The 13,113-nt window shown below is 42.3% G+C and overlaps 2 protein-coding genes across 2 annotated transcripts in view; both read right to left on the bottom strand.

The window, feature by feature from the left end:
* The window catches only part of LOC131693460 (CCR4-NOT transcription complex subunit 6-like), a 173,792-nt gene extending 165,772 nt beyond the window's left edge, over positions 1-8,020 (bottom strand). The window contains exons 1-3 of the mRNA XM_058981282.1: positions 7,306-8,020; positions 6,543-7,053; positions 6,298-6,473 (exon numbers count right to left, since the gene is read on the bottom strand). Of these exons, the coding sequence (XP_058837265.1) occupies positions 6,298-6,473; positions 6,543-6,841 (475 nt within the window). The 5' untranslated portion in view covers positions 6,842-7,053; positions 7,306-8,020. The remainder of the gene's footprint in view (positions 1-6,297; positions 6,474-6,542; positions 7,054-7,305) is intronic.
* Positions 8,021-9,298: 1,278 nt separating this feature from the next.
* Positions 9,299-11,088, bottom strand: LOC131676775 (uncharacterized). Its single transcript, XM_058956079.1, has 2 exons — positions 10,829-11,088; positions 9,299-10,760 (listed from the first exon to the last, which is right to left on the bottom strand). The coding sequence occupies exons 1-2, from the start codon at positions 10,943-10,945 to the stop codon at positions 9,549-9,551; spliced, it is 1,329 nt and encodes a 442-aa protein (XP_058812062.1). The 5' UTR covers positions 10,946-11,088; the 3' UTR covers positions 9,299-9,548.
* Between the last annotated feature and the right edge of the window lie 2,025 nt (positions 11,089-13,113).

Raw genomic sequence — 13,113 nt, 5'->3', positions numbered from 1 at the left:
CTATTAGCCAACGTATAATGTTCCTTTCCAGGAAGCTGTTTAATTCCTGCCTTGACGTAGGTTACGGCAGCATGTATCTAGTAATCTAACTTTTTTGTAGGAGACGAGCCACTGCGACCAGTACCAGTATTGTGGGATGCCAATTCCTTAATCTAAGTGTACTATCTACTATAACATATCTCGTTTGGTGAGATACATTTTTTGATTGTCGTAGTCCAGGTGTGGTACTCCAATTGTTCTTTATAGCTGTAATTTCCCACTTTTTAGTACCATTTTGAGGGCACTCGATGAGACTCCGCAGACTCCGTTCTGGGCCGATAACATTAGTGGAAGACCCTCTTCGTGCTAGCTCATCGGCTTTTTCGATCCCTGCAACTCCACAATGTCTTGGAACCCAGTATAAATTAACACGATTTTTTCCGCCAATTGTCGGAGTACAAGAATACACTCCCATACTAGTTTTGAACGATATGTAGGAGACGTGAATGCGTTCGTCAGCATCTTCCTGTACAGCTTTCGAGATCGTTCTCTGGCCGACTTGTTTTATTAATCGTCACGATTTGTAATCACCACGTCCATGTAAGTCGATACTCCCGCTCGTTTTTTAGCTCGATATTCGGTTGTAGACGACACTCCCAGTGTGATTGCGACATCTCGGTGCTACGTTGGTGACAGTTGATTTGGCCACATTCAACAATTTCAACAAACTGGCGTACGAGTAGTTAGGCCCGTAGCGTGCGGTTGGCCGGGTTAGCCCTGCCAAGGGTGCCAAACATTAGGGGGCGCTGAAATCTTTTATGAAATAAGTGCGCATCGAACTAAAAATAAAATTACAAAAATAATTGCACGTCAAATTAAAAAATTTAAAAAATTAAATGTGTGGTTGAATTGTCGAGATGATTGTTCCTGGAAGCGCTGGAAATTTTTCGTAGGATCTCTAATTTCTGTGGGGTTTGCATAGGCTTTGTGTCAGGCAGACACTGTCATCACTTTCTCGAGCTATTATATTTGACCACCTCTCAAGTAATTTTTTTTAGTCTTTAATAGGAATTCCATCCACCTACAGATTGAAGTAGCAGTAACAGATGTCCCCAACAAAGGGATTGTCAGAATCGCAGTCTTCATAAGCCAAGAGAGCGTAATACTCAGTCGTGAGGAATGCCGTAGCTCTTTTTAGTATTTCTGCAAGAGTTCTTAGTGCGTATTTTAAAGGAACGTCTCAGATTTTCCGGGCGCTGTATGTTCGCGGGGCCTGGTGCTAGATCATGTGGTCTCCCACAATAAAGACACACTTTTAAGCGTTCTTTTTGTTATGTGTTTCTGATCGGGAAGAGTCATCCTAATGAATCTCTGCACATTTGCCACAGCGGGTCTTATTGCTACAATGGTCCATTTGCTTGTATTTAGTGCAATGCATGACGCGCGCTAGAAATAGTCGATACGAGTTCGAAACTACATACAATTTTGTCCCTCCCGCGCGATTGCTAATCAAAATCTTCGTTCACTGAAGCAAGGAGTCCTTTAAACAGCTAATTCCGTGATTCAATAGATCCACGCATAACAAACTCGAATCGGTGATTACGCCGTCGATCTCAAATTTATGGGCAGGCATGTAGACGCGGTAATACTTCCTGAAATACTTGTCACTTGTAATGTCATTGGCTATGATAGACAGGATTTACAATTCTGAACTTATCTGGTCAAACTTTCGAAATATCTGTCACGGTTGAATATGGTTGCTTTAGTTGTTTCGAAATCTTTAGAGAAAAAACTGTGATTTTCAAAAGGAAGTCGGAGTCTCCGATTACGAATTTTGTTTGACATAAATTTTACCATCAGCAGGGTGCAGAAAAATTTTTACGAACTATAAAGGGAGAGGCCCATTTGATTTTGCTGTCGTAAACGGGAATACAAACCACTTTCGAACGAATCTCGTATTCGTCGCAAACAAGAATAAGGGTGATAGAAATTACGGGGATATAGGAAATTGCAAGAAATCGAGTCAAGGAGTAAATTTAAAGTGTGGTCACCTATCTTTGCTCGTTGTATGACAGGACGCTACCGATTTTCTTGACAAGTGACAAAAAGACAAAGACAAAAAGTAACAAATCATAGAAAGTATCTTTGTGTTACTCGCTTGTGTATAAATATGGCACTTGAACTGCTAATTCAATCAATTATTTTCACCGTAATCAACAATCCAGCACATGATTACAGCTCCTAAAAACTGTCTCCGTAGTATACTAGTCTTGATACAGTCTTCTGAATAGATGCTCCGTTCGTTAGCTTCAAGCATCTAACATGAACAGATGTCACGGCTCAAGAGTTCTAGATTTGCGTTTGGAATTTAAATAAAATTAGCGGCTGTCAACCACGAATGAGATTCGGTCGAATATTTTGGAAACATAATTTTTTACAAGTTTCCATCAATCGGAAATAAATATTACGGTTGGTGAAGGAACAAATATTCAACTAAATTCTAAGAGGATGATCGTCTGCTTAGTAAACCAATCTGCAAATTAACTTCGTTCGTCGTCTTCAAACGCCGCAATGCAGATTTTTTTTTGCGAGTTGTCATACTGGAGCTAGGGTCTCGGTAGAGCTCTCCGTCAGCATCACTCACTACAATTGCAGACGAGACGGTAAATGTCACCCACCAAAACACTGCTTAAGCCCAATTGCAGCGGGCCGTGATTCTGAATGTGGCATTCATTGTACTGTGGCTGTAGTCCACTAGGAGGCTAATAACAGCCTATTATCTTTCGCCGGACAAAACCTGCCTTGAGGCCATGTGGCATCCGGCCAAGAATTGATCCACTGGGTTCCTGCTCCCATATCGTAAGAGGCGACTGAAAACAGGAGTCCACAAGTCAAGAAGCTTTGCCGTACCGAGAACTGAATGACTGGCAAGACTAAAACACGCCAATCGGGCACGGAGTCTCGTGAGTCTTACCCTTGCTGTGTTGAGCGAATCTCAGACACAGTCGACGTTTGTTTCTGCGTAAATCGTGGGATTCATATGATAGTCATGTCCCTAATACCAATTTCGATTTCAGCGTGAACTCGCAGCAACTATCCCGCCTTGTCCAAGAAGAAAAAGCTTTCATGGCTTTGGTACAAGATCCAACTTGGTTCAACAAGAAACTTCTATGTTGGAAAGCTACTATACCCCGTCTTTGCAGATCTGGTGTTAGACGTAACTCTTTGCTCTGACGGCAGTACGCATGAGTTGGCAAACTGACTCGTATCAAACGAACGCGATCTGTCGTTATCTGATCATAAGTATATCGTATTTAATCATTTGAACGTCTCGTTAGATGTCGTCACAGGGACCACTACGGAGAGGACTTCGCAACTAGGTTTCATGGGTATCTTCCAACGATTGAATATTCAAGTCATTTGGATGAAGTCGTGGATAAAACAAACTCACTCGTGGTAGCGGCATACCAAGAGGCCTGTCCACTTCGAGTTATGTGTGCTTCTAGAGGGGCACCTCGCACTTGCTTGACGCAACCGACATCTGCGCTCATCATTAAGACAAGTAGAGATAAGGAAACTGAGTGTCTGCGGATGCCCTCAAGGTGGTGTGCTGTCACTACTTATATGGACAGCTCACATCGATTTCAGAATCAAGAAAGCTAGCGTGACCTTCGGCCAATGTAAAAGGGCTTTCGGCAAATCTTGGGGAGTCAAACCCAAGTACATTCACTGGAATTACACAATAATTGTTTGACCAATACCGCCGGCATAGGGCCTTGTTCGGTAGCAGAAGAGAGAATTTATAACAATCAAATCAAAATTAAACCGTCTTCAGTGGATGGTCTTAATGGCGATGACTGATGCGTTCTCGACAACAACTATTGCTGCTCCAGAGGCACTCTCGAGCATAAAACCACTTTATGTGTTTCTGAAACAAGAAACACTTTCTTGAGCGTCCCGTCTCAAGGTTACTGGGCTGGAACAGTGACCCAATAGATCGTGCAGTTAGCTACACAAAACTGTTGCCTCAAATGGTTTTACTTGGGATGACAATATACTTGCTCCCATTGAAATTACAGTCATATTCCTTTTAAAACTTTCAATGTGAGAATTTCTCCTCGCGAGGAATGGTTGTCTGGCGGAATGGAGCGACCACTTCAAGACGGTTCTTTGTTGGAGGGCCGAGCCGGTGCTAGCGTCTATTTTCGTGAAATGAGATTAAAATAATCTCATTCGCTTGGTAGATACTGTACCATACTCCAAGCAGAAATCTTCGTGATTCTGTATAGCGTACAATCGGCACATCAACAGGGAATTTGCGCTAAAATAATCAAATTTTGCTCTGACAGTTAGACTGCCCCGGGAGCACTTATTTCGGCAGATTCGAGATCGAAATTATTAATCGCATGTCGAAGTCAAATCGAAGAACTCAGCATTTCTAATGCTATCTACCTTTAATGGGCATCCGGTCATTCCGGTATTACTGAAAATAAATAGGCAGACGGATTGCCTAGAGCTGGGCGCGGCGCAGTATTCTAGTCAGAGCACTGACTTGGCATTGCAAACTCAATTATCACATGGCTACTATTCAGCGTGCTGAGTATTATTCGTGTATCCGGGTTTTTGGTTCTCCGTACATAGATGAACCTATGTACAAAGAGCTGGAACTCAACGATATACTATTGTATTTGTATTTCACAAAAGTTGACCAGGAAGGTCTTTGAAGTTTCAAAATCTGAAAGAGCTGGAACGCGGTTTTTCGAGGGAAATCCCCTGAAGCTTCGACCGCTGGGATTTGGAGAATTGTCAACGGAAAAAAGAAACAAACTGGCTTCTTCCTCATAGTTCACGGAACCACAAAAGTCGAGCCTTATAAAATGACTGAAGAACACTGCACTGTCCTCCCATCGACTTTCTTAGCACTCCGTAGAAGACTAAGACGCACGTAAATATTCTTCAACAGAGCATTCTCCAGCCAAGCATTGCTCCACCAGAGGCGATAGGAATGTTCTTGGATAGTTTGCACCGTATCTGGAATGAACAACTTATCCCAACCTCTTGGAAAATGGCCCTTGTAATCCCCATACCAAAGAAGGCCTCCAGACTTCTAGCCTATTAATCTGCTAAATCTACCAGGAAGAAAACTCCCTCTTGATCAGCGTCAATTCGTATACTCTCAAAAGTCAGTGGACCGGATCTCATCTTGGAACATTTGGAGAAATCACAACTAGAGCCGATTTCTTCACCCTCGCTTAGAGATTAAGCCAGGTTTAAACGTACTGGTGAACCTGGTTTAAAAGTTAAGCGAGAGTGAAGAAATCGACTTATAGTGTCACTGGAAATTGCCAAGGCCAACAAAACAATCTATCGTGAGGGAACTACATCAAAGACTACATCAGAAACACGAGATTCGTGGAGATCCGTCCGCGCCGTCATTCTGTTCCTTGTCAGCATGAACACCCTCTTTGCATCCCTGCTGAGGGAATTCATATATTCTTTTATGTCAACGAAATCACAATCGTCGTGATGCGGAGATCGATCACTCGAGTTAGGATAAAGCTCCAATCCGTAGTAAACGCCGCCGAAAGATGGGCCGAAGCAGCTGCCGCCAACTGCTCAGTAACCCACTTTTGCAACTCCTGATTACTAGCAAACCGTTTAAACTCGAAGCACACCTTTTCACCAAGAACAAAAGATCCTAGGTATTAAGATGGACCGCCCTTCAAGTTTCCTACCGCACTTCCGGACAATCAAACGAGACTGCGAAAGCAGAAAGCGCCCTAATCGAACCAACAGGCATCTGACTTGGAGCAGGAGAATCGCCCTTAACGTCTACGTTAAAGTCCACAGGTTAGCGGACTTACTCGGAACGTCTTGCTTCCAACCTACTCCTGAGTACCCCAGCACAGGCAGCCTGTGTCGAAGCCGGCATCCTGCCCTTCCGGTGGGCGTTAACTAGACCACAGAACAAAGGATCCTTTCTTTTAGAACTTTTGACTTGTTGAATCAACGTTCTACTCCGTCAGGTCCGACTAGACCAAGGTCTGATTACCACTGGTTCACTACAAAAATCAAATTGGGATTTTCTACAACCGAGAAAACAATGAATAGCAGTCCAAAAGCAGCACCAATCAGTAACTTGAGCGCACAAGAATTGCATACATTTAGGCGCATTCCACTACCAGAGACAATTTTTCATTCCACAGAGGGCAAAAATAAAAGCCAATCGTAGTCAAGTCAAAGAATGGGAAAAATTAACTCCTAAACTTTTCGATCACCGATTAGCTTTTCGCTAAAACTAAACCCACAATCCCTTACCTGACAGATTATCCAGCATGTACGTCAGCAGCTTCTGCGTTCCGTTGGGCTCGTTGAAGATCGACATTACGTCCTTAGCGAGCTGATTCCCGTGCAGACCGAGCACATGCAAATGAAACAGTTTGCCCAGCTCGTACGGAAGCACACGCAGTAAGTTGTTGTTCAGCAGGAGTTCCCTGAAAACAAAACAAAAAACGCACCAATCAGTCACGTACAACAAGGCTAAGCGATTAACCAAACCATACCTCAGGTGTATCAGTTCACCCAGTTCTGCTGGCAGGCTGCGCAGCTTGTTGCTCGACAGGTCCAACATGCGCAGATTGACCAGCAGCCCGATCTGATGTGGTAACCGCATCAGACAGTTATCGTTCAGGTAGAGGGCCGTCAGATGCTCAAATTTCCACAGCGTCGGACTGATGTTCCGAACACTGCCGGTTATCTCGACACCGTGCCAACAGGTTTTCTTCCCAGTCGCAATATCCTCCGCCGAGAGGAATGTCTGCTGCCGCCGATTGTTGTCATATTTGTCTTTATTTCGGGACATCTTCTTCGGCGGCGTTGTTTCCGGATTGTGCTAACCGGTACCCAAGCAACGGGCGGCGAGCTGCCTTGAAACGGCGGTCGGTATCGGGACAGTTGCAATGCACACTGCACAATCACCGACTGAGGCTGCTGGGACGGTGTCGGCTCAAATGCGCGGCTGGTACTGCGGTTTATTGCTTCCGTACGTTCTTTAGCTGGCAGAGTAGATGGTTCCTGGTAGGAAAAAAAGAGAAACGGGTAAACTCAGTACGGATTAAAGTTTTAAATGGTAATATCAGTCAAGCTTCAATTTTGCCACCAAAATAACACCTCCACTTCCACTGTGTTGGGGCCGAAATTTGACATCAGATGAGATTCAGATTCTGGAGTACAAGATGAGCACAACATTCAGCGACAATCGCTTCCATCTTTGTTCCCTCGTCCACTTGTGTACATTTCTAGCTTTAAACTCTACTGGAAGCCTACCTTCATCTACTTCCGGGGAACTCCGTTTCCCTTCTTTAGCGGACGCTTCCGTTGAAGGATCCGCCGCCAGGAGAATCTCGGAATCAAACTGAACACCTACAACGATGTACACGCGCACACAGGGTTCCCTTCTTCCCGCGGACGGAGACAAAAAAAAACCTTTTGTCTGGGTACACAAGCAATCGGTGAAGGAAACCAGGAACACTCGCGACAACGAATAGCCTTTCCCCCTTTGGCACGGACGAGAAACGAATCGAGAAACACTCGCGAAAGGGGGCGCTCCCGGGAGCTGGTTACGTTCCGGACACGACACGGGAAAACACGCGAATATTATTTTTGCCAAAATACACAATAGAACGGCTGTCACGCACAATCTGCCACAGAGCAACACCACTCTTCTAGCTTATTATGTATATCCCGAGAGCGATGATATCGACTGCAGCACTGGTGGCAAATTCTGCGGCCTTCCAATATTCCAGCAGCAATCGGTCACAAACGGCGCAACGTACACACGGGTTCGCTTCCGGCGGGCCTGAATACACGATGATACGGGAAATTTGGTCGAAAATATAATCCTCGGCAAGGAGCTTCAATAAAAAATTTTACTGCGTTTTCTTCTCTTCTATGCTGCTAGCTCTTTCTCATTCAACACGACTTTACGAATCCGCGGAACAGTTTTCATTGTACGCGCTGATGATGGCTGGCTGATGGTCGATCAACGAAGACCTGTACGGGTAAGACGTAGGCAGAACGCGAGAGAGCGAACGGTACTTCATCGAAAATCCGACAGCGCTGATCAGAGATGCCAGATTTGCAGACAAGTCTGCAAAATTTGCAGGCTTTTAATTTAAGCTGCAGATTTCTTCGATGAAGCAGATATTTGCAGATTTTTTAATTTGGTTGCAGATATTTGCAGATTTTTTAGTTTGGTGCAGATATTTACAGATTTTTGAATGTAAAGGCTTTTGATTACACTAGCTTTCCTGACATTTTTGCTCTTCCCAGACTTTTAAAATTATTATTGCAGACATTTGAAAAAAGTACCTGGCATCTCTGGCGCTGATGGGCGATGGAAAAGTGTGCGTGCGTACTCTGCCACTGGGGCGATTGGATCTGATCGATGAAAACAGATGACATTTTATTGGCATGTGGGGGAAGGAGTCTGCAGTTTATATTGTTTTATAGAAAGGGCGTCTTTAGAATTACATTTTTGGTATTTTATTTCAGAGTAACCCGGGTCGAAATTAACAATAATATTTAACCTACAAACAATGATAGAACAATAGATATTATGGTTAATACTGTTTTCACATTCTTAAAGGCAGAGTTCTCGCAGTACAAAAAAAAACTACGTCTAAAAATAAATTTCGTTGTCCATCCAAAATATGGTACAGTAAATAACCATTGAAAATTCTGAGAAACAAAAATTGACAAAGATACATAACCCTTCTTACTATAAAAGTCGATTTGACATTGAGATTTGCTGTATGCTTCACTGTACTGTGATAGCCCATATTACGGTTTTGTCCAGTGGATTCAAGTTCTAATGGGTGAAAAAACGAGAAATTAATCAAATCGTGTTTAGGGGTCTTCTCTTAAAACGATCTGATTGTTGGCGAAATTAAAAGATGCTTTCAGTAGCCGTGGTTCGCTATATCCGGCACACAGAAGTTGCGAAGTGACAGAAGATATAGAGAATCCTAGACTTTGTTATAGACATTCGGTGATTTGCAGTTTACTACAGAGTTAAGGAGAGCGCTCCCTCAAGACATTTAAAATTATCGATTGTTTTGTTCTGATTTTTGTGTTTCGAATTCATCGTCATCAGTAACTAGTACTAACTTGGGGTTAGATGAATCAATAATTATGTTTTATCTAATCCTGTTAAGACAGATGTCTTCCGTTTAATTCCACTAGTTTAATTCTATAGTAGGAAGCCTGTCTTAATAGGATTAGTTATGACATTCCACTAAGTCGCTAAAAAAGTTTGGAATTTTGTAAGAAATTATATATTTTATGCCATTACTACGAGTAGCTTAGAAAATCTTCAATAGATACATTAGCCGCTTTGTTGCAACCAAAAAATTAACGTCATTTGGTTTGAAACTACTTTGGAATGTTACGCATCAGGTATAAGCTTTAGTTTAGCTAGTAAACACTTATCCAACTTAACCTATATTATGTATAATGTTTCATAAATACTTAATCGAAAAATAAATAATAAATTAACACGTAAAATATTATTAGGTACAATTGATAGTCTTTCGTCGCAGGTTGTACCTGGAGTAACGAGAAACGCTGGATTCGGATGTATGCGACGGCGCCCGGATAGTTCTGTCGGATCGACTAACCGACCTGCGTTCGTTGGAATTGTTTTCCTTCTCATAATTGGTACTTTCCTGCTCCGTTATTAAAATAGGAAGCTGTCGAGGAGTCCACTTGAGCTTATGTTCGGTGTGTTGTTTTGTACTGAAACTGTTAGTAGAATAACTGTCCTTTTCTTCGGGCACTGCAAAGGTACTGGATTCTAACTTCATCCGCATGATACTGTCCATAATTTGACGATTTTGTTCCTTGATTTCCTTTAAAAGTTTTGTGTTTAGGTCCTGGTAGCGATAGAAGCAGTAAGTGAAAATGACCGCGCTTGTTACTAGAAACAATTTCCTGATAGTCCAATTAACTTGGTCCCCACGAATGACATCTAAAGGCATCAGATTTGCGAAAGCAATTTCAAGAAAAACACCTCCCACGATGTTCAAAATTAGGAATATACGGGAGCTAGCCGTTCGTTTCGTGGAGGTGATGACCATGGCACCCACCAAAAGGCTAAAATAGAACACCAATCGATCCACGAACGCGTATCTGCCTACAAGCCAGCTGTGAAGAAGGTTAAACTCTTGGAAAAGCTCCGCCAGAACAGCTTGATGCTGTTTGGTCGAATTCATTAAACCTTCCGTGAGATTATTCAACATTTTATGTGAACCATTCAGTGACTCAGCTAAACTGCTGCCAATTTCCAGTATTTTTCCTTGAAGTTTTAAACCTTCCTTCTGATGTTCAAGCACAACTTGTTGAACCTCACTGGCAAGCTCCAGCTGCTCGCTGACCTCACGGGATCTGACACTTAACCGATCGATGGTGCGGTCCGCTTCTCGCTGCCAGTGCTGTCCCTGCAGGAAGTAGCACATATTCTGGGTTTGGGTGAAAAATTCCGTATAAACCGCAAAGGCCCGATCACTCATTTCGCTCATACATAGCCTCTTGAGTGATTCGGTACGCTCCGAAGCACAATCCATCCGCTCCTGGCCGGACATCTCCATGAAGCAGTCGGTGAAGTGTAGCGCCAGATCGACCTGGATGGAATCGGTTAACATCCGGCAACCGGTTCGGAGATGGTCCAATGATTGCAGCCAGCACTCACCGTATCGGGGTAAATGAGTTTTCTCTTCCAGCTCCTGTTGAAAAGGAAAACTCGCTGGAAATTATTTGATTTTTGCAGGGAACGGAACTGTGTTGGACTTACGCTTAAATGACGCTGTCCTCGCTCTATCATGGTGGCGGTGGATGTTGGGTCTTCGGAACGGTGCAGCCCGTTTACACCCAAGTGAAGCAGCAGGAAGATGTACACACGAACAGACATTTCTAATTTTATCTAATAAACTAAATTGAAGTATACACAATTAATGGTATTCGTCAATTTTTAAATACCAATAAATAAAAATTAATACGGAACATTTTGAGCGTCTTATATTGAGTTTGTTTACAAACACGCAAGGTTGCCGGTTTTTTTTCGCCAGCCACAAATATGTATTAAGGGGATGAGGCTAATTCGGCGAAAATACGACATGAATGTTTTTTATTATTATGTTAAAAATTGTTTTGTGATAAAAGTGAAGAAATATATTTAACTATGGAGCTTTTTCAATCATGGTTGGCACTTGAAAACCAAAAACGCTATTTTCTCCGAAAACAGGTTAATTTGATATTGTAAAATTAATGTAATAAGAGGTTTAAAAATGCTGTCATTTTTCCCCGGGGAATTGTGTGAATAAGAACTACTGTTCAACACCGTTCTCGACGGTGCGATGCGCGAAGATTGATGTGCAAAGGAACAGAACTATCATCACGAGAGCTCACAAACTTCTTGGCTTCGCAGCCGACATCGACATCACTGCCGTTGATCGCAAAGCGGTAGAAGAGCCCTTCAAAAAGGAGGCTGTGAGAATCGGGCTGACTTTAAACTAGACTAGAGAGCGAGACAGTCGGAACCGTGCTCGAGGTGAAAATCTATCGGGTACAGTACGATATGGTTGACGATTTGATATCTTTGATATATCTTGGAACAGGTGTTGCAGTTGCTCTATGGTTTGCGTATAGGCAGCTTACCGACGCGAACAAACTCTGCTCTATACATTACTATTCCTGTTGCTCTGTGCGGTCATGAGATACAGAGGTTTATATTGAGTAGAATATCGAGTAACTTGAGTTCTGGAGAAAAAACTCTGCCTTTAATACTCGACAATACACCATAAAATGGGGCCGTATCAAGTATACAAACATGCTGACATCGGAAGCTTGATAAAACACGGTAGAATACAGCTGACTGCACATGTAATGCGAATGCCGGAGTAAAGACCAGCTAAAATTATGCTCAGCTGAGAATATGGAAGAGGTTGACTATGTCCAATCGAGCAAGAATCGCGTGCGGTGGAGAATAGCGGAACAAGATCTAGGGGCAGATCACCTTAGGAATGTATAAAAAATGCATTTACTTTCCATTTTTGCATCAAATTTGCACTCACTCGCACAAAAGTTTGTTTAACAAACGTCCTAGGCTGATCCACTTTTTTCGACGTTTTGTTGAATGTAGGGCTAGTTGTTTTGATGTCTTACACGCAACGCAAAACACATTTTGAATTTCTGATGGAAAAAAATGCATTTAAATTCGCTGATTTTTAAAAATGCATCACAAGTGATCTAGCCCTAGGCCAACATCTAGTATCCTGGAAATCCAGCATACATTCGGTCATGGTTCGGACTACCTGCACGCAACCATAAAATAACCTACAGAATGTTCTTTTAACTTAAATTTAGGTACTTTTGAGCTGTGCGTCGCTTTCGCACTTATTAGTGTTGTCAAAAACAAGACGAGAGATTCAACTCAGTCGAGGTCTTCCGTGCAGTAAGGTACTTTTGGGTTACCTGGGGTATACTCAAAATTAGGTAAATTCAACTTAAATTTAAGTAAATTAAACTCAAGGTTGGGTTATTATTTTTGCCGTAGTTAAATGGAAACTACCTTCAACACGGTTTACCTAATTTTACCTTCCTGCACGATACCACGAGATTGAGTCAAAAGTACTCAATTTTAGGTAGTTTATCGGCGGCGTGTGGATTGTTCGACCACAATGATGAGCAGATCCTCATTTGAAAACTTTTTCTAAACAAAAACTAACTTCGACTTCCTTTGTATTTATATTTGCCTATTTTTTGAAAATGCAGTAATGCATACAATAAAAATATTTTTGAACATGTTTAATATTCAAAAACATTTTTTAATTAATACAAGAAATAAGGATTTATTATAATAATTAATCAGGTTTTAGAATTCAGCGGTTAGTACGAAAACAGTAGTATTTCAATTATGTTCAACTCATGTACCCAGCAATTCAGTATAAATCCTGGAAGTATCCCTTATCCTGTTCATAGATCCGCTCGAGTACTTCGTCGATTTCCGCTTCAGGGAAGCGATCCAGCCAGGACTTTATATATCCTTCAAAGTTGGATTCGTACGTTTTCAACCGTACC

Source organism: Topomyia yanbarensis, chromosome 1 (assembly GCF_030247195.1).
Source record: "Topomyia yanbarensis strain Yona2022 chromosome 1, ASM3024719v1, whole genome shotgun sequence".
NCBI classification, from domain to species: Eukaryota; Metazoa; Arthropoda; class Insecta; order Diptera; family Culicidae; genus Topomyia; species Topomyia yanbarensis.
Note: the sequence above shows the minus strand (reverse complement) of the source record. Positions and strands in the feature narration are given on the sequence as shown.